The sequence below is a fragment of the Emiliania huxleyi genome (genome assembly GCF_000372725.1).
Source record: "Emiliania huxleyi CCMP1516 unplaced genomic scaffold EMIHUscaffold_292, whole genome shotgun sequence".
Lineage (NCBI taxonomy): Eukaryota > Haptophyta > Isochrysidales > Noelaerhabdaceae > Emiliania > Emiliania huxleyi.
This window is the reverse complement of record NW_005199836.1, coordinates 87644-112238: the sequence shown is the minus strand read 5'-3', so window position 1 is coordinate 112238 and position 24595 is coordinate 87644. Positions and strand designations below refer to the sequence as shown.

At 62.9% G+C, this 24595-nt stretch overlaps 4 protein-coding genes across 4 annotated transcripts; 2 read left to right on the top strand and 2 right to left on the bottom strand.

Annotated features, from left to right (window-relative positions):
- Positions 1-5808: 5808 nt before the first annotated feature.
- Positions 5809-6212, top strand: EMIHUDRAFT_368102 (hypothetical protein). Its single transcript, XM_005775829.1, has one exon. It carries the CDS (start codon positions 5832-5834, stop codon positions 6063-6065), a length of 234 nt encoding a protein of 77 aa, XP_005775886.1. The 5' UTR covers positions 5809-5831; the 3' UTR covers positions 6066-6212.
- A 77-nt stretch (positions 6213-6289) lies between these two features.
- On the bottom strand, positions 6290-8516 carry EMIHUDRAFT_239637 (hypothetical protein; the record flags this gene model as incomplete). The annotated part of the gene is made up of 5 exons (XM_005775828.1): positions 6290-6814; positions 7229-7289; positions 7380-7447; positions 7784-7969; positions 8121-8516. The coding sequence occupies 5 exons, from the start codon at positions 8514-8516 to the stop codon at positions 6290-6292; spliced, it is 1236 nt and encodes a 411-aa protein (XP_005775885.1).
- Positions 8517-9839: 1323 nt separating this feature from the next.
- EMIHUDRAFT_239636 (hypothetical protein) lies at positions 9840-10488 on the bottom strand (the record flags this gene model as incomplete). The annotated part of the gene is made up of 3 exons (XM_005775827.1): positions 9840-9881; positions 9929-10405; positions 10471-10488. 3 exons carry the CDS (start codon positions 10486-10488, stop codon positions 9840-9842), a joined length of 537 nt encoding a protein of 178 aa, XP_005775884.1.
- A 10564-nt stretch (positions 10489-21052) lies between these two features.
- On the top strand, positions 21053-22923 carry EMIHUDRAFT_444112 (hypothetical protein). The gene has a single exon (XM_005775826.1). It carries the CDS (start codon positions 21062-21064, stop codon positions 22763-22765), a length of 1704 nt encoding a protein of 567 aa, XP_005775883.1. The 5' UTR covers positions 21053-21061; the 3' UTR covers positions 22766-22923.
- The last annotated feature ends 1672 nt before the right edge of the window (positions 22924-24595 follow it).

Here is a 24595-nt window from a genome sequence, read left to right as displayed (position 1 = left end):
ATCTGTGATCGGGCTGCAATCTGGTCGCGATCTGTGATCTTGCCGAGATATAGACGACATCTAGCCAGGAGGTCTAGCCGAGAGAGGCTAGCGGCTGCGAGAGACTCACCGACAACATGTCCCTTGCTTCGTTGGCCGTCTCGGAGCCCTCTCGAAAGCGTCCCAGAGCCTCACAGCCCCCTCCCGTAGGTTCGCGGACGAGGCGGTCTTCTCCCGCAATCTCGAGGTGTTGATACGCGGGGGCGATCGCCCGTCCCACCGCGAGGCATGTCCAGGACACGTCCAGGTCATGTCCGAGACATGTCTTTTAGGCGATCGCCCATCCCACCGCTTGCGCCCGCCTGGCAGCGCTGAGCTCCGCAGAGCGGTCGGGCCGACGGAGGCTGTCGGGAGGAGGGTGACGGGAGGAGGCCGCGGCGGCGGCGTCGATGCGCCGGCGGCGCCACTGGCAGTGCTCAAGATGGACTGCGAGGAGGCTGTGAACAGCGTCTCTTCACACCTCTAGCTGTGAATAGGCAGTGCTCAAGATGGATTGCGAGGGCTGCGAGTACTCGCTGTACGCCGACACGGTGGCCCACAACCCGCTCTTCTTCGCCACCGTCGACCAGTTCGCCCTCGAGGTCCACCTCCCTAGAAGCGGAATACGTACTCTTGTATCCCAACCAGCGCCCGAGAGGACACGTATCCCGCTGTATTCACCCGTATTCCGCTGCATTCACTGTATTCCTATTCATTGTGTTCACGCGGTGCTCTGAATACGCTGCACAATACCGTCTTCCCGCCCTCATGTCGGCGTATTCAGCACGTAGGTCCACCTCTCTCTCAAGTGGGCGCCAGACAATGCGACGTTCCTGGGGTACGGCCGCTTGCTTGCACTGCTACGCCGCTCCGGTCGCTGCCGGCTGTGTGGCTCCTCCGCCCTCGTCGAATGCGCCTCTTCACAGAAGACGACGCGTGAACAGGCCACCAGCTGTACGATGCCTCCGCCGATTGGTGCTCGGGCGGCGAGCAGATGGGTGAGATTCCGCCGAGATGCGAGATGCAGCCTCCGCTTGGGGCATTGCCGGGTGCCCAAGAGATTGTGAGAAGAAGGTGAATGCTTGCGGCTCGCCGAGTTGACAGTGACCGGCCCGCCCCTACAGGCTTGCTGCCACTAGTACGTGGCTCTGGCTACTTTCGCCGCCGACGAGGCCGTAGGCTCTTGCGGGTTGGCGCACTGACTCGTCTCTCACACAACGCATCTACACGCTCTAGGCCACTGCGAAAACTTGCTCTTTGCGCGCGGGAGACGCGGCCGCGAGGCCTAATCTGGCGGTCCATCTAAGGTAAGGTAAGGAAAGGTAAACGTCTCCACCTACGCTCTGTCCTCTGAGTCTGACCAACTCTACGCGGCCGCCTCGTCGCCGCCCCCTCTCAAGCACCACCGGCCGAGGTCGTGCGGCTGGAGCGCGTACGGGATGCCGGGCGGCACCACGCCACCCTCGCCGAGCAGGGTCAGCCCGAGGAAGAGCCGGTCGCGCCCCAGCCGGTTCCACCGCGCCCGCGGTGCGAGGCCGACGGCGCGTAGAAAAGCACAGTTCCGGCCGGCACCGCGACGACCGTCCCCTCGCCCTCGCCCGCCGGCGCGCCGCCCCGCTGCGTGCCCGGCGCAACCTCGAGCGCGCCCTGGTCGGCGGCCGTGTCGACGAGCGACACCTGGACGCTCGCGAGGCGCGGGTCGCACGCGCTAGGGGTCGGGGGAGGGGTCGCAAAACAAATATAAAATCGTCGGGACCAAAAACATAAACAACTAACCTCCGGGAGAGAGACCCCGGGCGCCGCCACGAGGAGCGAACTCAGGGGCTGCCTCGTATGTAAGGCCGCGAGGGACGCGGCGAGGAGGGCGGCACTAAAGCGGGACCCGCTGTGCCCGATCGTGCGGAAAGCCGCGCAGCAATGGACCGAGGAAGATGAGAACCCGCCTAGAGCGACAATGGCGCACTTGCTTAGCGGCGCCTGCCCGGGGAATAGGGAGCAGGCCAGATGGTTCCTCAGAGTAGCGCGAGCGCAGACGGGGACGGCGATCAGCAAAGTAGCGCAGGCGGCACCCGACTCCAAGGATACGCTGAAGACGCTGAGAATAGCGCATGTCGCTGCGCTGAAGGGCTCACGCTATAGGGTGCTGGATGAGGACGGGTACGATGCACTAGCCCCAGCCGTCGGGGGGGTGTTGCCGGCGCTGGTAGATGATCTCCCGGAGAAGAGTCGGAGGGACCTTGGCGCCGGGGTCACGAGGAACTTGCAAGTCGTGGCCGAGGCGGCGACGGGAGCGGTGCAGAGGTGGATCCAGCTCAATGATGAGGCTACGGCGCGCATAATGAAGAGAGAGGAACACATCGAGTGGCTGAGGAAGCTCTTCGCTGGGTGGAAGGAGGCCCGGCCAGCCTTGAGGGAGTCGCGGAGGAGGAGGGATAATGGAGGTAACGTGGGAACAGGCCAACAGCCAGTGGGACGAACGAGGGCCGCGACGGCGGCTCAAGCGGGAGGGAGCGGAGACGGTGGGCAGAGAGCGAAGTGGGTGAGACTGATGATGCTCCTTCGACTTAGGGAGCGGTTCAGATGCTGGGCGGGCTTCAGGCTGGTGCTCACGCGAACAGGAATCGACGCGATGTGCAAAGCATACAAGAAGGGGAGAGGGAAGAGGAGAGACGCCGGTGAGGACGAAGCAGAAACTAGCGCAGACGAGAGCAGGGCAGACCCGGGGACTGGGGAGCCGGAGCAGACGGCATCGGACGCCGAGGGAACGTTGGGAAGAGGCACGAGGAGGGCGGCGACTTCGACCGACTATGGAGGACCCGTCGCCAGACGACGCAGGGCAGAAGACGGTGAGGCGGAGCAGACGCGCAGGGTGAGACGAGGGAGGGAGCAGGACTTTGCGGAGATCAGCAGGAGGATGTACGAAGAGATTAGGAGCAGCAGGGACCCGAGGGACCATGTGGAAGACGGCTAGTGCTAGTCCCCCATCGGGAGGACGACCCCGGCTAGTCGCCGACCACACCCACAAAGAACCCTGCACAAAGATCGCAAGGGCGGGGGCCTGTTCCTTTTTACCCATCTCACAGTAGAGAGGTGGCCGTTTTTATTTATTTATTTAACAACTAACCTCCGCCGGCCGCCGCAAAAATCCTGAATATGCTCGAGCCTGACTCGCTGACGCTGCGAGCGTTGCCCTCCTCGGGCGCGACGCACACTCGGCGATGCGGTCCAGGACAAAGTCCACGGCCACTCATCATCATCTTCCCACCGACTTCGGCGCATGAGATCGCGTCGATCGCAGACCGTTCAACCGGCAGGGCTGCGGAGGCTGTTTTGTTGACGCTCAGTTGGGGCGGTGGGGCAGCTTAAGGAGTGCACGAAACCCAGCCAAACCCAGCAAACCTTTGCCTCCTAGATGCCCCCCCCTCACTTCATACCGAAGCTGCTGCGTCTGGTGCGACCCAACTTCGCATCCAAGCCCCTGGAGTTCGGCGTCTTTCGCGCCTTTTCTCGCGCGGAGCTGGTGAGATGCCGCGTCGTCGAGAAAGGCTGGGCCGAAGGCAAATCAGTCGGCGGCGCCACCAAAGCCAGCTCCGAAGCCGCCTTTGCCGGCGCCAACGAAGCCAACTCAAAAGCCAGCAGAGCAACTTTCACAGCGAAAAGCGAGGAAACCCGCGAAGAAGAAGAAGGAGACGCCGGCCGCATCCGCCATCAACAAAAAGCCCTGATCAACAACACTCTCTACCTCTCCGCCACCTTGGAATGAAGATTCCGCCCTTCCTGTACGCCACGTACTCAGCGATGCTCCAGAGAGCAAGGAATGAGAATCAGGCGCACATCTCCGACACAGTAGCCCGGCTCGAGAGGAACCACCCATAAAAGCATGGGGAGGGAGAGAGATTTTTAGCGATTTGGACGGCACACGCCGCACCACACAGGGCACTTGGAGCACGTGGAGTGCAGTCGGCAACTCACATCCAGGGCCGGGGAGCTATAGAAGCGCACCCACAGCGGGCCGGATGATCGGCATGTGATCGGGCTCTGCGGGCTGGAGAGCCCTGACCCTTGGCCCCGCAAGCCTTGGGGGGTAAACACGGGTGTCCAAGGGTTAGTCCTGCGCTTTGGGTTTCCTCTGGTCCGCCGCGGCTTTTCTTTTCCCCCGTCGGTCCAGTGTTTGTGTCGGGGAGCGATTCTAAGATCGACCTTTTCTCCAAGTCGTCAACACGCCCGCCGGCTCCGGCAAGACTTTGGCCTTGGCCACCCTCCTTGCGGAGCAGGAGGAGATCCGCTCTCGGTCGGCAACGTGGCAGCTAGTCGAGGGACACGGTAGTTGTGGACCCCCGGAGTGTCTGAGGACAGGAGAGAGAGAGCTTTTGAGAGAGAGAGTTTTGTTTGTGAGCTTTTGTGGGGTGTTGGTGTATACGCAATAAACGGGACAGGGTAGTCGTTCTCTCTAGCTCCCCTTCTGGCTCTTAGCATGAGCTGCGCCCTGTGTCCGACCCCTTTTGCGCAGCAACACCTTAAACTTTTAGGCCCTCCAAATTCGGGTCGGAGCGTAGCGGAGTGGGCCCCGAGTTTGAAAAGGGCGACGGACGCTTGCGTCCTAGCCTCCAACAACGCCTCCCCGGCGCAGAGGGGCCCCCGGAGGGATGCGCAACCGCTCCACGCCACGCCGCTTGCGGCGGTCCTATTCCCAGCTCCGCTGAGCACTTGGAGCACTTGGAGTGCAGTTATCAACCTCACATCCAGGGCCAGGGAGCTAAGAAGCGCACCCAGCGGGCCGGATGATCGGCGTGGGGTTATTCTTTTTTCGGCCAAAGGCGTCAGCCCATCCTTGTCGGACAGCGAGTCGGTACATGACGGAGGCCTCGGTGGCCTTCGAGCGCGCCCTGCGCTCCCTAGAGGAGGAGGACCTGTCCGCGTCCATCTCTCACCTCAGGCGGGCCAGGCGACTCAGCCCGTCCACCGCGCTGTACGCCGACGCGCTCAAGCGAATGGACGAGGCCGGCCTGACAAAGTCTCCGCGCGGACCACGAGCCTCCAAGAGCCGCTCCTACCTCAGTGGCTTCCGGCAGCGGCTCCTTCCTCGCCGACGCGAGCGCGACGCCTCCGACAACGATGAGAGGCGGCGAAAGGTCGAGCGAGCGAGGGCGGTGCTGGAGGCTGCCGCGGCCGCCGCCCGCCGCTCGGACTCGCGCACCTCGCACGCGCGCGCCGAGGCGGCGGCGAAGCTGGAGCGGTCCGCTCGCGCCGCGCTCGAGGAGGCGCGCGAGCAGGCGCGCGGGGCTGCCAACGCAGAGGCGGCGGCAAGCTGGTACGTTCGAGCAATGCGGAGCACGAGCATCAGCAGCGAGAGGGTGCGGATGCTGAGCCGCGCTGTGGCCCTGCAGCCCGGGAACGCCACCTACGCCGCCGCGCTCGCAGCCGCGCGCCTCGCCGCGGAGGCCGAGGCCGAGGTGGAGGTTGTCAGGCCCAGGTCGGCAGGGGCGGCGGCGAGGGCGGCGGCAGGGGCGGCGGCGGGGCCTGGGGCGGACGCGGCACGCCCAAAAGACACGGAGGCGGCGGGTGGGCGTGCTTCGGCAGCCTGGGTGGAGGGTAACGCCGTGTCCACCGCGCTCGTCGCCGCCTTTGCCGCCTTTGCCGCCGCCCTCGCCCATCTGTGGGCCATGCTCACGGCCGGGCTGCTCTGGCTGGCGGCGCAGGCGGCGGCAGCACCGCGGGCGGTGTGGGGAGAGACGCGCCGCAGCGGGGCGGGCGATGGGCGCGAGCCCGCGGCGCCGCAGCAGACGCCAGAGGACACGCAGCTGGCTCAGCTGATGAGAGCAGTGCTGCGCGCGGAGACACACTACACGGTGCTCTCGCTGCCGCGCACGGCGAGCGAGGAGGAGGTCCGAAAGGCGTTCCGAAAGCTAGCACGTAAGCTCCACCCCGACAAGAATGGCGAGGCGCTGGCAGAGGAGTCGTTCAAGCGACTCCAGGAGGCGCACGCGGTGCTCTCGGACCCTCGGAAGCGACGGACGTATGATCTCACCTTGCGGGGCACGAGGTAACCTCCTGCGGCTGCGCCGCCCCGGCCGCCGCGGCCCACCAAGCGCATGATGTGCGTGTGAACACGGTCGAGGCGACCGAGTCCGAGAGAGGCTCGTCGTGGACTGAAGAGAAGAGTCCCCTAGAATCATTTATGAGAGAGACCACGCGCCGGACAAAAACTCCTCTCTGCGCCCTCCTCAGCGCTCAGGACCTCGGCGGCTCCTCACGTTTTGGACTCTAGTCTCTACGTAGCCTGGCCGGCGCCACTCGTCGCGGCCCTCCTCTCTCCATGCCTCTCTCGCACCCCGCCGCTCCTCGCCGGCTTGACCGCCCGCGGAGGCCGGTCGAGGATCGGCGGGAAGGGGTAGCCGATGCGGTCGAGGTCGGCGAGCCAAGCCTGGGCCAGCCGCACGTCGGAGAGGCCGACGATGCCGAGCTCGTACATGTGGACGTAGAGCTCCTCGAAGCGGCCGGGCAGCGTCCTCGCCGCCGGCTGCCAGCGGAGCAGCGCCCCGACCAGCGCGCCCGCCTGCTGGTAGAGAGGCACCTCCGAGTTGAAGTCGGCGAGGTAGTTGTGCGCGTTGCGGAACTGGACCACCCACGGCGGCGAGAAGGCGAGCCGCAGCCCGACGTCCCAGAGCAGCCGCTGCGCGAAGTAGGCGCGCCAGATGTCGGTCACCCGCCCGTGCACGGAGCACGGGAGCAGCAGCGACCAGAGGGCGCGCTGCGCGTGCAGCGTCGCCTGGGCGTTGTACGGCATCATGCTGCCCTCGCGCAGAGTGATAGCGCGCGAGGAGGCGCCGCCGCCCGCCCGCGCTGCAGATGGCCTCGCCGCATGCGCCGCGCCGCCGCCGCCGCCGCCAGCGGCGGCGGCGGCACTGTGGAGCGGAGGCGGCGCGGCGCGCCCCTCCGCGCCGCTCAGCCGCCGACCGCCCCTGCTGGCCGCCGCCACCGCGCCCTGCCCGCCGCCCCCGCCCTGCTCGGCCAGCGAGCGGCCAGAGCCTTGCCGGCTCGGCGCGGGGCCGGTGCGCGGAGGCCGCGCCGCCTCGGGCGCCGCCTCGCCGGGCCTCCACGGAGAGGGGAGGGGCCGGCCTGCGAGCGCTGCGGACGAGGTTCCGGTGCCGGCGAGGGAGGGCTTGAAGGAGAGGGGCAGGTCCTGGGTGAGCCGGTAGATGCCGTCCACGTCGGGGTCGTGGTTCGCGAGGGACTGGAAGACGCCGATGCGGCGCGAGGGCCAGGCGCGCCTAGGGTGTTCTGGCCAGGGCAGGGTAAGAGTCAGGGCCAGGGTTTGGATGTGGCGCGAGGGCCGGGCGCGCCGGCGGAAGGCGGCGGACGTGGTTGCGTTGTCCTTGATGGACTCGAGCGGGAAGCCGCGCGGCCAGGTGCGCCAGGGGAGGTGCGCCTGCGACGCGGGTGGGCCGGGCTCGAGGGCCGGGCGTTAGAGGCGCGCCGGGCTCGGGTAATCTCGGGTAATCTCGGGTAATCTCGGGCGTTAGAGGCGCGCCGGGCTCGGGGGGGGGGGCGGCGGGGATCCGGGGTGCAGGCGGCTGGGTGCAGCGGTGGTGCGATGGTGGCGTGCGGTGTGATGGTGGAGCGCGGTGTGTGGTGGCGTGTGGGCGTGGCGGTGTGTGGTGGCGTGGCGGTGTGTGGGCGTGGCGGTGTGTGGTGGGCTGCGCGCCTTGCCCGGGAGGACGGCGAGGTGGTGGTAGAGGTTGTAGAGGCGCGCGGACGTGTACACCTCGTCGGCGAGCGCGTCGGGCGGCGGGATCGGGATCGCGCGCGGGCCCGGGAAGAGGAGCTCGTTGTCGTCGTCGGTGTCGTACACCCAGCGGGCGCCGTGCTGGATCGCATAGAGGAAGCCGAGGTTCTTGCGGCCAAAGTGGTTCCAGCGCAGCTCCGCCTTGGACTCGAAGGGGAGCGCCTCCTGCCAAGCCGAGAGAAGGCGGGCTGGGCAGCGGTGCGCGGGGCGAGCCGTGGAGCGGGGGGCGCGAAGCGAGGCCAGCGCCGCAGGGAGGAGATCCAAGCCGCAGGGAGGAGGTCCAAGCTGCCTGCATGGCTGGCGTCAGGTAGAGGACGCCAGAGAGGTTGTACTCGACGGGGCCCTTCTTGTCGCCCGCCACGACCACGCACCACGATGGTAGAGCGGCGAGCTGCCGCACCGTCTGTGTCGGCGGGAAGATCGAGGTGACCACCGCCCACTGCCTGCACTCCTTTGACGGCGCTCCCTTCTTGGCATCCGGCCTCGGCCGCCAGTCCGCGAAGCGCCGCGGACCCTGGTACGAACGCACCTTTACGGCGCGGAAGAGTGCACCCGACGACGATTCGCTGATGCCATTCGAGCCCCACGAGCCGCCGGTTTGGCCGGGCTGGGCGGGCAGCTGTCGCCACGCGAGGAAGGCCAGGACGAGCGCGCAGGCCGTGGCGAGCCCGGCGCCAGAGGCGCAGCCGCGCGCGAAGCCCGGCTGCATCATGTAGTGCTTCGCTTCGGACAGGGAGGAGAGAGCGAGAAGGATCGGACTGGGACTAGGGGGCACTGCTGGATATGCGCGTTTGGCGTTGGCGTGGCTGGCCTACCCGGTCTGTGACGCCTCCGGGTGACGCGGCGATTTCTGTGGGGGGCGGGACGGTTGTTTGGACAGTTGGGTTGCGGCGCGCGAGGTACTTCCAGCCTGCTGTGGGAACAGCTGACGCAGTCTCGCCGAGGCTCGCCCCAGCAGGTTGACTCGGCCAGACAAAAACCCCGAGAGGCGTGGGAGTACCTCGCCAGGGTTGCGGGCATTAAGGTTCTTCGGGCCAGTTGGGGGGGGGCAAACCCTGCCCGGCCCCTACGACCCCAGGTAAGGCCCAGGTGTGGCCTAGGGCATCAGAAGGGACCAAGAGGAGTCCAGTCTGAGCCATAGAGCCCATGTCTTTGCCCCCGAAGGTCGCGTTCAAACGCCCGGAACGGACGTTACAGTGGTGTCCGGCCGGCGCGATCACCGAGCTGTGACGCTCAGGGAAGCCCGATGAGGTACTGGTTTCTTTGCCCAGGGCTGGCCTACGGCCCGTGCTGGATCAGCTGAGCAAGGTTTGGGGAGAATCCCCCGGTCAGATCTTCAGATATTTTGACGGGTGACCGAAAATGGGCAAAAACGGGGTGATTTGGGCAAAAAAAAATCGGGGGCGCGAGCCGCCATCTTGGACTGTGAGGCGAGTATTTGCCACCGGGAGCTCGCCGCCGCCCCTACACCGCCGCCGCCGCCCTCCCGAGGCCAGATAATAGCCCAAGTCGAAGAGTGCGCCCCGCCCTCGGTATCTGGGTGGCAGGCGGGACTAGAGAGGCACGCCAGAGCACGGCCGGGGGCGCGAGCCGCCATCTTGGACTGTGAGGCGAGTATTTGCCACCGGGAGCTCGCCGCCGCCCCTACACCGCCGCGGCCGCCCTCCCGAGGCCAGATAATAGCCCAAGTCGAAGAGTGCGCCCCGCCCTCGGTATCTGGGTGGCAGGCGGGACTAGAGAGGCACGCCAGAGCACGGCCGGGGGCGCGAGCCGCCATCTTGGACTGTGAGGCGAGTATTTGCCACCGGGAGCTCGCCGCCGCCCCTACACCGCCGCGGCCGCCCTCCCAATGCGTCGAGAATGATACTCTCGACTGCAAATACTCCCAATACTCGCCTGCTGAGAGAGAGTTCATCCCACCATCGGCACCGTATTCGCCCACAGCACGCCAGTGTGAAGTGAGTGTCAGAGTGTCGGAACTCGGTGGGAGCATCCGTCACGTTCACACTCGCTCGCGGAAAAGTGAAATTTCGTTTCACATGAAATGTGAAGTGAAAGTGAAAGTGAAATCGATTCGCTGTTTCCATGTGAAATCACGATACACGAACCCTGTGCGACACACACGCGCGCGCTGTCCTTCAGCCTGCGCTGATAGTACTCGTGCTCGGCTTCAAAGTTGTGGAAGCGTCTGCTGCCGGAGGCGTCGAGTGCTGATTGGTTGCCCCAGTAGTGAAAGGTCTTTTGGGGGCTGTCCTGAAAGCCAAAGAGCGACACCGAGCTGCAGAGCAAAAGCGCCGCGTGGACAGCGTAGAAGCCTGCCGACGGCAACTTGAACGCCTTTGATCTTTCCTTTGGCGCCGGCTTATCGACCAACGAGTCGGTGTGATGTACGTTGGATGTAGTCACCGCCCTGGCGCTGTGGTCCTCCATGGCGATCCGAAATACGTCGACGATCGCACCGCTGCGGTGCCGTTTGGCGAGTGATTCCGAGAGCTTGAACGCCTTTAGTTTGCCAAAGGGCGGCGGCACGACGCATTTGCTATTGTTCATCTGATTGAGCAGCGCGACCAGCCGCGCGTCGTTGTCCGGCACGGGCCCGCCCTTGACCCATTCGTCGCTATAGAAGAGGAGCGAGACGTTGTCGGCACAGGCCCGCAAACGCGCACGTGCAGCCCGCGTAGCATTCACGCGGATGGTGTTATTCACGCTGTCGGCGCCGGCAGACAGCTGACGACCGTTGTGGCTGTTGACGAGCTGCACTGTCGTGCGGGCGCCCACGTCCGCCTGCGAAGTTCATACGAAAAAAAAAATTGCAGGTCCTCTCTCTATCCTCTCTTGGAGCTCCAGAGTCCACACCCCCCTGCCCCGGGATCGCGTACAAGCTATGGCTACCGTAGGCCACACTAGCGTCGCTGGGGGTTCCCTGCCCTAGATGGGAAGCTGGCCGCTGATCCGAAGACCGACTGCACCAGGGCGCCTAGATATACTCGAGGTGAGCGAGGGTGAAGTTACGCCTTAAATGCCGGCCTCTCTACTGTGGACCTTACTCCGCGCTCGTTGGCTCCTCCTATTCCCCCACCCCCCCTCCCCCCCCACTCTCTCCGAGTAAGGGCGTGCGCTACGTCCCCAAGGGGGGGGGGACGTGGGGGGGAGGTGTGACTTTTAGGCTGTGGCGTTTGGGTTTTTGTTGGGCACCCAAACGGTTTCGGTTTTCCTCCTTGGTGCCCCGAGTAGAGCGTGATCTCCCCTGGAGTCTGTCGCGCCCGTTCTGTCTAAGCTCGAGGTTCAACCTTCCAGTTGATCCTTATCGGACTGGTGAGGTCTGCCTAGCCGTCGTAGTGTAGTGCCTGGGGTGCGTCTGCGTCGGTGCTACACACACTCGGCAGGACGCTGCTCTAGGTCGTTGCTGCTGGTCGTCGCTCTCGGGGGGGAGGGGGGAAGTGGGTTCCGGTGTTTTTTCTTTGCACTATGCACATACGTAAAATTTGCGCTTAGTGCAAAGTGCAAAGTGCAAAGTCCAAAGACCAAAGTGCAAGTCGCCCTCGTGTTTTTCTTTTTATGCTTTGGCAGTAAAAAGAACTGTGTGCGGCAGGCGCAGGCTCGGCCGATATCCAATACTTCGACTCACATCTTCGCTGCGGTGTGCCTGGGGAGGCGCGGCGGCGGGGTGGATTGAGAAGGCTCAGAGTGCAGAGAGACTGCAGGCGTGCAGAGGCGCGCGCTGCAGTTTCTCTGATCGGGCTGCTGGCGGTGTGAGCGCGGGGTGGCGTGGTGAGGCGTGAGGCAGGCTATTGTTGTGGAGTGCGGGCTGCATCGTCAGGCGTATGCGTGCACATGGTGCTGTATGCTGTGTGTGCAGGCTGGCAGTCTGTGCAGCAGAGAGCGGAAGCGCGCGCGCGCGCGCGCGCGCGCGTGCGGGCGTGCGTGCGCGCCTGCGCGGTGCCGGATCTGCGTCTCACTCGCGGCGCGTCCTGGTACAGCCGCTTATGAGATGCCAGAAGCAGTCTGCAGAGCCTGCACAGGGCGCAAAAAGGCGCAGGTGTGCTGGTGAGGTGTGCTGCGGCGCGCGCGTCGCGGCGTGAGTGGATATGCGGCTTGCTCTGGTAGTGCGAGGGGCGCGCAGCTGGTGCGGGCGGCGCGGGACGGCCATGGGGCGCCAGCACAGGGCAGACGCACATGGGCACAGCTCTGAAATGGCGCTGCGCGTGTTTGCGTGCGCGCGGGGACGTACGCGCAGTTTTCACGCGGTGTGCCTGGAGAAGGGCATGAGAGGCGCCGGCCGCGCGTGTATTGGCGTGTGGGAGTTCGGAGTATGCCCGGAGGGCGTGATGGTGCCCGAAGGGCGGTCCTCCATGCGGAGGTGAACCTTTTCAAAAAGAAAAGGCTGTCACAGACGGTCACTGAGTAGGCCAAAATCCCCACTGGGCCGGGAGCAACCTTAAGCTCCTGAGGGGCGCGTGGTTGTAACCACGTAGTAGGACTACAGCCCACCACAGACACCCTCCCACTCCTCACGTGTGCACACTCCCTCACCCTCTCCTCTCTCCTCTCTCTCTCTCTCTCCTCTCTCTCTCCTCTCCTTGTCTGTGCTGTCTGCCTGACTCAGGCACTCAATCTGCCGATGCGTGATTGTGTGTGGGCTGCTCCGAGGGGGCCCTGTGCGATGGACGGGTAGGGAGTCTGTGCCTGGGCGGTGTCCGGTGTGGAGTCTCTCTCTGATCCCGCCTGTGATGTTGGGTGCGAGGTCGTGGAAGCTTTGATGCATCCCAAGGGGGGGAGCCGATCCCACTCGTAACCAACTCTCAGGGGCAGTAGGTGGGCGAGCTTCGAGCGCGCTCATCTCGATCGTCAAGGCGTGGCTACGCGCGGACTTCCGCGGGGGGAGCTTCGTCGACGGGTGCGGGACCGCGGCGCAGACAGCGCTGCGGCGATGCCTCCGGCTGCTGCGGCGAGTGGCTTGCTGCTCGCTGCGATGGCGAAAAACTCGTCTCGCCGCACACCAAGAGCTTATGCTCTGGCGAGATGTGAGGCGCATGCGCCCAGGAGGGGAGGGCGCATGCGTAACGACGCTGCTAGAGATGCCTTTCGGGGCCCAGAGATAAAACTTCTGATGCCATGCGTGAACCTAGTAGTGTCCCCAGCTATGGGCGTGTCCACGTTGGAGCCAGGTGGTGTGGGCGCGAGAATAGCCCCGCCGTACATGGAGGCAACCGATGCGAGTCGACTGGTGTGTGTCGTCGTGGTTTCGTATCAAGAATACTCACTCACTCACTCACACCGAGAGGCGTGCTGGCGCGATGCCCCGAGTTCATTTTATAAGAGACATTCGTCGGGGGCACAAGACGCGGCACAAACGGGGCCAAACGCAAAGCTACGAGACTGCGTCAGTGTTTTGGATGCTCGCCCGCACACGTCCGTGTCCCGAATCCAGCCCTTGTTGTTCGCGCGGCGCTGTGTGCGCCGGCAACGAAAGTCCAACGAAAATCGGCCCCGCGCCCCTCCCGGGCCCCCCCGGCGCCCCCCGCGGCGCCCCGAGCGGCCCGCGTGGGGGCGCGGGGCCGGGGGGAGGCCGGGGGCACCCCCCCGACGGCCGGGACGGCCCCTCCGCTCCGCCCGCGGCCCGCGGCGGCCGCCGCCGCCCGCCGCTCGCCGCCCGCCGCCCGCGCCGCCCGCGATGACCGGCCCCACCGGGTGGATGCGGGCCCGAGCCGGTTCGGGAAGGTCGGCGGTGGGCCGGCGGGCCGGCGGGCCGGCGGATTTGCGCTCGGACGCCGCCTTCTCCCGGCGGCGGCCGCCGTCTCGCTGCGCTGCTGCCGCTGCTGGCGCGCCCCACGCCTCGCCACAACAGGACGAGGGCCTACCGGGCGAGGGCGCGCACGAGCTCGGCCTTGCGCATGCTTGAGGAGCCCCGCACGCCCCTCCGCCGCGCCATCTCGACCAGGCGCGGCTTCAGCAGCTCATCCAGCCGGGCGGACGCTCCACTGCGTCGGGCGGCCGCTGCGCTGCCGCCCCCGCCCCGCCGCTTCCTTGCCCGAGCTCCCCGACCTCCGCCATAGCTTGATCCTACCCCCTCGCCGGCGTATCTCTGTCTCCTCTCTCTGAGCAGATTTTTGAGTTCTTCACGCTGCACCCTCACACGTTCATATGCGGCGGAAGAGGCACGTTCATATTTATATGAGATATGCAACTCGTTGAGCGCCATTTGTCCCGGCCCTTGAAGTACTGTTTTAAAGGCTGTGCATGCACGATAGAAGGCCTCTTCATTATCGATACCGCCCAAAGATAGCTTTTCCAAGACCATATTTCCAGGAAGTATCTGAGCAAAGTCCTCCCATTCTTTTTGAGTCCCCGGGGAGTAAGGACCCTGTCCCACGAGTGGCCCCACCAAGCTGATGTTGTTCAGGTTTACAACTCGAAGTTGACCCCGCCGTCTTTGGTCCTGAAAGTTTGTTGCGTTCTCTCTTAGAGCCTCTATTATTGTGCCTAAATCTCCTCTGGTCAGCCATGAACCGGACAGGTCAAGATTTTCGAGTCCAGTGTCACGTATAGCGCTTATGAAACGATCCTTTTCGACTACCAGGGCGTCGGGGCTAATGCGCGTCGTCAGGTCTTTGAGAAACTTTGAGACGCGTACAGCATCTAGGATCGTTTCAATCCAATTGAAACGATAGTATCGTCCATCGCCGCTTCCTAGGGTTTTACCTAATGACAATTCGAAAAGGAAACCCGCACCGGGTCGTAAGGATGTCGTCCATTGACCGGGAGGGCGGTCAGTTACGTAGACATCCAAGTTTAAAGAAATTCTTAAAGGTACGTCTGTCAAAAATGCTTGTATCCTCATAATTATCTCCTGGAGCATTTGAATGTAGAGATCATCCGCAGGGAATGCCGTTACTCCGTTTGACATTCGAACCGCTGGAATGTTATTCCACCCTTCGGCTACTTTATTCCTGACTTCGTAAAACTTATGTGCGACTCCGCTCCACAATTCAACCTCACCCCTGTACTGCCGAAGCACGCTCTCGATTTCTTCCCGTTTTTGTCTGCTTAGAAAAGTGCTATTCACTTTTAACCAACTGATAAGATCCCTCGCTGATTCAAATGTTGCAGATATATGATCCCGTAATTCTTGTGGGAGATTACCTAACTCAAGAGGCCGCATTTAGTGTGGAGAAGAAAATATTGCTCAGACGACTGACGACTACTGCAACTGTGATAACCCCGTGATGGGTGGGGTACGTGCTTGATCAGGGCATAGAGGCGTGGAGGCATCCTATTCCCACTCCCCCTCGAGCAAGTTGCGCGCCAGCGACTCGTCGCGCGACCGCTTCTTCGACGCCGCCTTCCCCCGGCGGCGGCCGCCGTCTCGCTGCGCTGCTGCCGCTGCTGGCGCAATCTCGGCGAGCTCGCTCATGCATTCCACGACAATAGCAGACCCCGGCGCCGCCTTGAAGCACGCGGAAAGGGGGGCTCGGCGCCCGTGCGCTTACCGTTTCAGCATCTCAAAGCGAGTTGGTCGATATTTCACGGCAAAGGGTGCCATCGAGAGAATAAGTAGGGTCGAGAGAGCCAAGCCCGCCTTGTCTCGGCCTCTAGAAAGAAGGATGAGCGCACACAATAAAATGAATGAAATCCAGTACAGCACGTTGTCATCCCGACACTCGATTGGGATTGGAGCGGTTCGTCCAGTCGAGTACTCCATTCCTTTGACACAAGCTCCACAGAATCCGAATTGCCACGGACAATTTAGCACCAATTCCAGCCTGTTTTTCACCTTAAAAATTAGGGCGTTCAACGAGGATTTCCTCAGCTCTTGGGCCACGCCCATGTCGGAAAGGTCCACACCGAATGGAGCATCGCCGGCGAGAAGCTTCTTGTCCTTCACAGCATATCGAAGCGGATTCGGCAAGGTTATGAAAACTCCCGAGCCCTTGACGAGATAGAACCACGCTACACCGAATTCCAAGTCTCCCACGCGCATGATTTCGACACGTTCTCCGTCGTCGAAGGTCAGCTTCTCGATCTTTCTGCTGACAAAAAAGCCCAGCTGCGCGAGCGTATACTCTGGATTACAAATCCTCAACCAACGATCGATGGATAAAGTCCAGGGGAGATTGTCGACTGCATCGGACCACCCGCTTCCCCACACGGTTGGTTTCCATGCGGGTCTAGAAAATTATACCTCAGGATGCTATTTTCTATTTCTTTTTCCATTACGAGTCCGGTGCCCGGGAATTGCTCATGTATATTAAGCAGTACACTTACAGGTTCCACCGATATAATTCTTCTGAACGTCTCCTCACTCATACTCCTGCCCTCATTGTTCCCACCTGCTTGAAAGAAATTCAAAATATGTCTGTTCTGCAAGGTAAGCACATCGCGTAATGCGGCAAGCAAGGACTTAATTACCAGGCCGTTTAGGGGTAATTTTCCTTTTCGACGGTCGTAAGCGTACATGCCGGTTGCTGCTACTGCTCCAGCTGTGGCGCCGGCCGCGAGACCTGTGCCGATTGCACCTAGTAAACCGCCGTACATACCTCGCGACTTCCGCCGCAGTCGATTCGCGAGCTGAGCCTTTGTGCCACTTACGGGGAGGTCTCTAGCAGCGCATTTTGCTTTTAGCTCGTCTTTCCTCAGCAGCTCCAAACGCATGATATGGTATAATGTGAGAAAAAAATCCAAGAGAGAAATCCTTAGACACTTAACACTCAACACTCAACGCTTCCGCTTCCTGGACGCCTTCTCCACGTGGATGAAGACCTTCCCGAGGCGCCCGCGCCTCCTGCTCTCCCGGATGGACGCGAGCGAGGGGAAGGAGAGCGAAAGAATGCGCAGGGGCCAGTAAGGATTTCTCTCTTGGATTTTTTTCTCACATAATTAGAAGGAAGGCTAAAAGGGATACAGCAGCAAGTGCTGCGACAGTTCCTCCTACAGCAGCGCCCACGATGACTCCAACGTTGCTGGACGAAGAGGGGGGCGTGGGGGGAGAAGGAGGGAAGGGAGGGTTTGGCAACGACAGTGGCGCCCCTGGCGGTGGCGGCAAGGGTGGCGAGGGTGGCGGCGATTGCTGGTCATTGTCATAGATGTAAGGGGGCTCCAGGGGCGGGTAGCGGGGAGTAGGGGGAGGCAACGGTAGAAGAGGAGGGGAGGGTGGGTTTGGCGACGATGGTGGCGCCCCTGGCGGCGGTGGAGGAGGAGAAAGGGGGCGGGGCGCAACAAGAGGCGGCGGGTAATTAGGTGCGTCCGGCGGAATCATTGGGGGGGGAGGTGGAGCAACGTCGATGTAGCTTGGACAGAAATGCACTGTCTGACCACTCGATGAGCAAACGTTTTCGTTTGTCACGTAGCACTGCACCACTCCGCCCGTGCGTATTGCGTAATTCTGAACGTCGTAACTAACTCCTACACACTGAGCATTTTGCGCGAGCAACGGCCGCCAGATATTGGGAGACGGAGGTGAGGAGCAGACTGCGATGATGTTGCGCAGAGAGAAGCCTCGGCGGAGGGCGTGTTGGAGGAAAGCGCAGTCGTTGTGGTCGATGATGAGCAGCTTCCCTTTCTTGTGGGCCGCGAACACATTGAGCACGAAGTCGCGGTGTAACTCCTTCTGCGGGTAGTCGTACTCTCCGTGCTCCGCCTCCGCCGAGGCGGGGTCCTCGCCGCCGGTGCCGCGGACAGGCATGGCGCAAGTTTGTCCAATGCTCGAGTTTTAGTTTGGTAAGTCAGTTTTTTTCCCTAAGTAAGTAAGTAACTAAGAGTGCAATGCCGAAGCGACGAACCGATGTGGAGGCTGGAGAAGAGCTTCCAGCTGAAAAGCAAGGTGCAGGGTTCATGGAAGAAGGTGAGGAAGTGCAGAAGCAGGGAGGTGATGACATCTGTCCCATATGCTATGATACGCCATCTCATATTAGCCTTGCGTGTGGGCACGCATTTTGTGCCTCATGCTTGAGTAACTGGTTGCCAAACTTGCGATTCGCACAAGGCTCATGCCCACTGTGCAGGTCTATTGTTGGAAAGCAAGAAGCTGCTCTTATGCTTGGGAGCGATATCGTGACGCAGTATCTATGCTACGGATTACCAGCCAGGCACTGGCAAATGTCGCCCTCTGAAATAAAGGTTGACGCGTGGGGCTATTTTGACGCGGTAGTCGAGCATCTCCCGTGTGATGAGGAGTTGAATGAACACGTGTGGCCATCGGGGCGAAGCGTGATTATCATCTGCACATGGAGGCAGCTTGACCCCTTTGTGCACCACCATGCCACGCGAGGCTCGGAGAGGGAAAAGAAAATGGTAGATCTCAAGCTCACCATTACCTACTCAGGGGAGAAGGAGAAGTCAGAGATGGAGCTAGAGCAGGACAAAAGAACAGTCCTCTCAACGTTTTTGCATGCAAAGGACCTCCTTTCGGAACTGCTCACTCCATCTATGAGGGGAGCTAGTTTGCCCCCTTACCAGCTCCGGTCGTTGCATTCTGGAATGACGGTCGCCATTTACGCGTCACGTGGCCCAATCATTGAGGAAGTGTTCAAGCTTATCTTAAAGTAGATCGACTTGAGAATGCCGCTTGAGTTATCCTGTTGGCGAGGTGTGGGCGGCCTCCCTGGGTCAAAGCACGAAGAACAACACAAGCGCTACGAGCGCAATTCCAGCAACAGGCATCTTGGGCGCGTGCGACACTAAGCTGCCAATGCCCCTTAGCGCACGGCGGCGAAACGGGAATAAGGGTGGGTCAAAAATTGAATACAAAGAATACATTTACGTGTGGAAAAAGCCATGGTAAGGGAGGCACGGGCCCGAGCCGGGCCGGCGGATTTGCGCTCGGACGCCGCCTTCCCTGCCCCCCCGAGGGGCTCGGGTGGTCGGGCGGCGGCGTGGAGGCCGGGAGAGGGCGGTCAGGGCTGGCCATGGCCAGCCCACTGCCGGCCGACTTTCTTTTCGTTGGGGGGCGCACACCCACCACTATTGATTGTATTCATCAACTTCCATACTATGGGGAGGTGGACGGTATGGATCGAGCGGGTCTATCCATACCGACGAGGAGCCCGCCGTATCGTATACACATAAAAATATGCACACCAAAGAATTATACAAAATGTTACAAAGCAAATATACAGATATTACAAAGTATACACATTTCCTTAGGCGTAGGTCACTTAAATTTCTCTGACTCCTGTGTCGAGTTCAGAGAGCCCCTAGACAACTCAAAAATCACCACTCTGCCTGCAGCCATGTGGGAGGTCTTCACGCTACATCCAGTGACAGAAGCAAGTCCAGCAACTTCCCACTCTATGTTCTTAAGATATGACAGCACATATGGCTCCCCGGTGAGCATCATCTGACTTGGGTTGTAGGCTGGTGCTATGTCTGCTATAATTACTTGCCTAGCAATCCTGAGCGCATTGTTCATCAAGCGGAGGCGAGCGTCCCCTGGAGCTTCGTGCAGAACAAAGAAGAGAAGAGACACATCAAATTCATCATCAGAGCCGTATGTTTCAGCGTTTGCCCTCTTGAAAACTTTGCCAGGAGAAAGCGCGCGTGCAACATCAAGCATCTCCCCGCTCGTGTCCACACCAATCGCTCCAGCCGGCGTGCTCCTTCCCGTGCCGCATCCTAGGTCGACAACTCTCCCGGTCGGAAGCATTTGGTGCAAAGCGCGCCTCACGTCCACACCACCATACGCAATTTGGTCGATGAGAGCGGTTGCTACGGGGGCCATGTGTGCGTGGACTCTACCAGGCATCCCAGTGTTCCCAAGGTTGTGAATGCGTGGGTCCCGGGCATAATGTGGGATGTGAATAGCGGACGCTACGACTATCAAATTGCACACGATGACGCTTAGGAGTGGGCGGCGAAGCATTGTGAGTAATGAAATGTCAAGGAAATATATATAATTCTTGTGAGAAAAAAATTCGAGTATAGTTACAATTCTGTCAGCGATATACTCGATATCATAGTACGTTCTGACGCTTCAACGTCAAACGGTGACACCAATCTTAGATAGACGCACACCGGCTAGTGTCCGTTTATTTCTCAAGTCTGAACGCTTCGAGAACGCTCGAAGTGGCCGACTGCCGCGGCGCGCCGTCCCTGCTGTATCCGCGCCGACGCGCGCACACAACTCTCCCCGATGTCCCGCAAAGCGCGCCGAGGCGGTTCCCACGGAGCCCCCGCTCCTGCGAGCTCCCTCCCAGCCGCAACCCACCCCTCTCCCCCAACACACCGGAAGTCTGGGCCATGGGTGATACTGTCAGCGATATACTCGATATCATAGTACGTTCTGACGCTTCAATGTCAAACGGTGACACACGGTATTCAAGGGTTTTCTTGCAGTACCTACCCAAGGCCACGGCTTGGGACGACAATTTTTGGCGTCCACTCCTAGATGACAAACTCATATGCAGAGTTGCGACTCTGATGCATCTAGGAGCACTAGCTTTGATGAAACATACAGTGAAAAAAGCCAAATCCCGCAGCTGGTCAATATGGGGGGGGAGGCAAAAGGGCCGAAGCCAAGCGAGCCGCGGGAGCGGACGAGGTGCGATGCGCCCACGCAAGCCCGGATAACTTGGGCTACTCTCCCGGGGCTCCCTGCTCCCCTACTCTGCCGAGGAGCCGCTCTGCGGTCCCGCAAGGTCTGGAAGGGCGAGGACGAAGGCTTGGAGGTCGCGCTGGCGCGCCACCCCGCCAGGCCCGTAGGCGCCCAGCCGGTGCTGCGCCCGTTCGAGCCAGAGCAGGAAGTGTGGCCGGAACCGCTTGTACGCAAGCACCCCGGCCCAAAGCCACCGGAGGAGTTCTTCCGCGCGGTCTATACGGGCCCTTTGGGCGCGGATCCGGTCCAGAAGCTGCATGTCCTTCATGGCGGCTCGGCACCCGTCGAGGCGCGCAGCAAGGAGCTCGGCCGGCGAGTACGCGGGTGGCGGGGCGGCGAGCGGCGGCCCCGCTCCGGGGCCGCCTCCCTGCAGCAGCGTTCGGGGGAGCGGGTCGGCCTCGGTCCCGGCGGGCGGCGGCCGCCGCTCGGCGCTGGGCGCCCGGGCGTCGCCCGGCGGCGCGGGCGGCGAGGAGGAGGGGGTGGCGGGGCCGCCGGGCCGCGGGGCCGGGCGGGGGAGTCCCCCGCACGCCCCTTGCCCCCCCGGGGAGCTCGGGCGGTCGGGCGGCGGCGTGGGGGCCAAGGAAGGGCGGCCGGGGCTGGCCATGGCCAGCCGAGCGCCGCTCGACTTTCGTTCTTTTCGTTGGGGGGCGCACACCCACCTGTGTTTCATGTGTGTGTATATGGCGTCCGCCGCCCGCAAGCGCGCCCGCACCGGCGGCGGCGGCGAGGACGGGGACGCGCCCGTGCCGGTCGCGGATGGCTTCGAGGCACCCATCTTTGGCGCGCGTGTCGTCGGCCAGGTCACCACGCTCACGCTCGAGGGCGAGGACGGCCCTCTGGCATCGCTCGGTCCGGTTGGCGTCGCGAGCGACCACGCTGGCGCCTGGTACGTCTCGACCAAGGACTCGCTGCTACACGTCTCGGCGGCCGGGCGCGTGCGCCGCGTTGCAGCCTTGCCGGCAAGTGGAGTCTTCTACACCGTTGCTGCCAGCCCCAACGGGAGCGCGCTGTTTGTGGCGGACTTCACCAGGAACAAGATCCGGCGGGTGGAGGTGGCGACTGGCGCTGTGACCACGCTCGCGGGCAGCGGCCAGGTAGGCGGCGCGGATGGAGTGGGCGACGCGGCGGAGTTCTGCAGCCCACTTGGCCTCGCCATCAGCCCCAATGGTAGTGCGCTGTTTGTGGCGGACTTCCACAACCACAAGATCCGGCGGGTGGAGGTGGCGACTGGCGAGGTGACGACGATCGCTGGCAGCGGCGACGAGGGAGACGCGGATGGCGTGGGCGACGCGGCGGAGTTCTACTTCCCACATGGCATCTCCATCAGCCCGGACGGGAGCGCGCTGTTTGTGGCGGACTCCAGCAACCACAAGATCCGGCGGGTGGAGGTGGCGACTGGCGCTGTGACCACGCTCGCGGGCAGCGGCGAAGAGGGCGGCGCCGATGGCGTGGGCGACGCGGCGCAGTTCTACAACCCAAGTGGCGTCGCCATCAGCCCAGACGGCGGCGCGCTATTTGTGGCGAACTACGGCAACGACAAGATCCGGCGGGTGGAGGTGGCGACGGGAGAGGTGACGACGCTCGCGGGCAGCGGCACCAGTGGCAGCGTCGATGGCGTGGGCGACGCGGCGGAGCTCAACGGACCAGTCGAAGTCGACATCAGCCCAGACGGCAGCACGCTGTTGGTTGCCTCGGACGGTGGCCTCCGCCAGGTCTGCGTGGCGGCGCCTCCTCCGCCTCCCTCCTTTGCCCCGATCGTCGTTCCGCCCTCCACCATTCTGGCTGACCTCGCAAAGACGCGGGGCGACGCCACCCTCCCGCAGGGCATGGTCACCTTCCTGGTCGGCGACGACGAGGAGCGCATCGAGCACGTGAGCAAAAACAACCTCTGCGCTCGGTCCCCGGTCTTTCGGACCATGTTTGGCATCGGCATGAAGGAGCGCGACGCCGCCGAGGTCACGGTGGCCCACACCGGCCTCGCCAGCTTCACCGCCCTCGTCGACTACCTCCTCTCCGACCAGTTCGACCTCGGCGAGGAGGAGGGCAGGGCGCAGCGCGCGCTCGACCTGCGGGAGCTGGCGCAGATGTACCAGGTGCCGCGCCTCGAGCTGCTCTGCGCGCAGGCGCTGCAGGAGAGCGTCGCGCCGGCGACCGCCGTGCCGCTGCTCGAGGCGGCGCACACGATGGGCGACGGACGGCTCCTCGCGCAGTGCCGCCGCTTCGTGGCCGACCACGCCGCCGAGGTGCGGGCGAGCGGCGGCGTGGAGCAGCTGCGCGACTTTGGCGTGGCCAAGGGGCTGCTCGGCGACGCGCTCGACCAGGTGGCGGAGCTCAAGGGCGCGATGCACGCGCTCCGCGTCGCGGAGAGCTGAGAAACCGTAGCGATCAGGGTATGACACAGGGGTCGGCACACATCCGTCACATGCACATGCAGGGATGATATCATACAGCCGCACGGCCGCCCCGCACGGTGACCGGGTGGGACGGTGCTGAGATGTGAATAAAGTCTCTTGAATAAAATCTCTTGTGAACAAAGCCTCGCACCTCTAAAACAACATACGGTAGAGTGTTACGTCACGCACACGACCACCCCGACTGGGCGCGCCGGGGCGGGCAGCGCGCGTCGAAGCCGTGTGTGGGAGCAGGGGACGAGGATGGGAGCACGGACTGGTTCCCCGCCACCATCGTCCATTGGCCGACCAATAGCGAGCACGACCGGCTGCTGATGCACTTCGAGGACAGCATGGACAAGATCATCACGCTGCCCGACGACACCGTGCGCCTGACCGGCGAGGCTGTTGTTGCGCGGTGCAAGTGTGCCCGGTGTGCTGTCCGGCCCGAGGCAGAGGATGGCGACTGCACGCTGCCGCTTCCGCAGCCAGCGCGGCCTCACTCCCGACGTACCGCGCGAAAGATGAGGCGACGCGCGGCGGCTTCTGCAAGCAGATCTTCGACACGGCGAAGCTGTCGGAAGAGTCCCTCGACGCGGCCGCATGGACCCTCGAGACGGTCAAGATTGCCATGCACAACCTCGACCAGCGCGGTGCGGGTTCCCGAAATCGCCGAAAATCGCCGAATCCGCCGAAATCGCCGAACATCGGGTGTAGCGCCCGCTCTCGCGCGCGCCTGCTCTCTCTCGCGCGCCCTCCTCTCTCTCGCGCGCCCTGCTCTCGCGCACACCCTGCTTTCGCGCGCGCCTGCTCGCGCCTGCTCGCGCGCGCGGGGTGTGCCTTGTGCTGTCCGGGCCCGTTCTGCGCGCGCCCTGCTCAGATGTCTAGAACGCATGGCCTCAGGCAGCCATGATGGAGACGAATCAGAGCGGCGTCATGAAGACGCTTCTCGTCGTCACCTCCGCTTTTGGTGCGCAAACCCATTGCCCTGTCCCACCGCACGCCCCTTGCACAACAGTAATGCCGTCGGGCGCGGGGCATTCGTCGGTACCCTGGCCACGCACGCGCTGGCCCCGGCGCCAGCGCTCGAGGAGTCGTTCGTCGCGGCTGAAAAGATGGAGCCGGCGTTCAAGGTGTGTTCTTGTAGCCTTGCCGCGCAGTCGCCTGCTATCTCCCCCCCCCCCCCCCATGTCTGGCCTGACCCCAGATGCGGGCTCAGATGACGACCGAGAAGATGGCCGTCCCGGCCCAGGAGCTGTCCCTCCCGGCCGAGAAGCTGGTCAAGAAAATATATGGGGGGAGGTACGGACGCTGACGCTTGCGCGTGCCGCTGAGAGCCCTCAGCGTCTCTCTCGTCACAGAGGGGAGCTGGGGCGGGGGGGAGAGGTGCGCCCTGCCGGGGGGGGGGGGGGGGGGGATTGGGGGGCCCGGGGGGGGGGGCCTTTAAAACCCCCCTGGGGGGGGGGGGTTTTTTTTTTGGGGGGGGGAAAAATGTTTTAAAGGGGGGGGGTTGGCCCCCCCCTACCCCCTGAAACAAGTAGGCCCCCTTTTAAAAAAAATTTTTTTGTCGGGATTTTTTCCCCCCCGAACCCCACCCCCGAAATTTGATTTTGGTTTTTGGGGGATTGTTCATATTTTTTTTGGAACCGGGAAAAAAAAAAGCCGTGTTGGGGGCCCAAACAAAAAAAATTTAATTTTAAGGGGGCCAAAAATTCCAACTTTGCCCCCCGGGGGGAAAAAAAAGGGAAAAAATGGGCCCTCCCACTGAACGGGAAACCCCCTCGGGAGGGAATCCCAGGGACGGGGGGGGGG

What these genes read in the sequence shown, in the direction of transcription:
- EMIHUDRAFT_368102 (XM_005775829.1), top strand. Translation starts at nt 5,832, where the DNA reads ATGAGAGCAGTGCTGCGCGCGGAGACACACTACACGGTGCTCTCGCTG.
- EMIHUDRAFT_444112 (XM_005775826.1), top strand. Translation starts at nt 21,062, where the DNA reads ATGTGTGTGTATATGGCGTCCGCCGCCCGCAAGCGCGCCCGCACCGGC.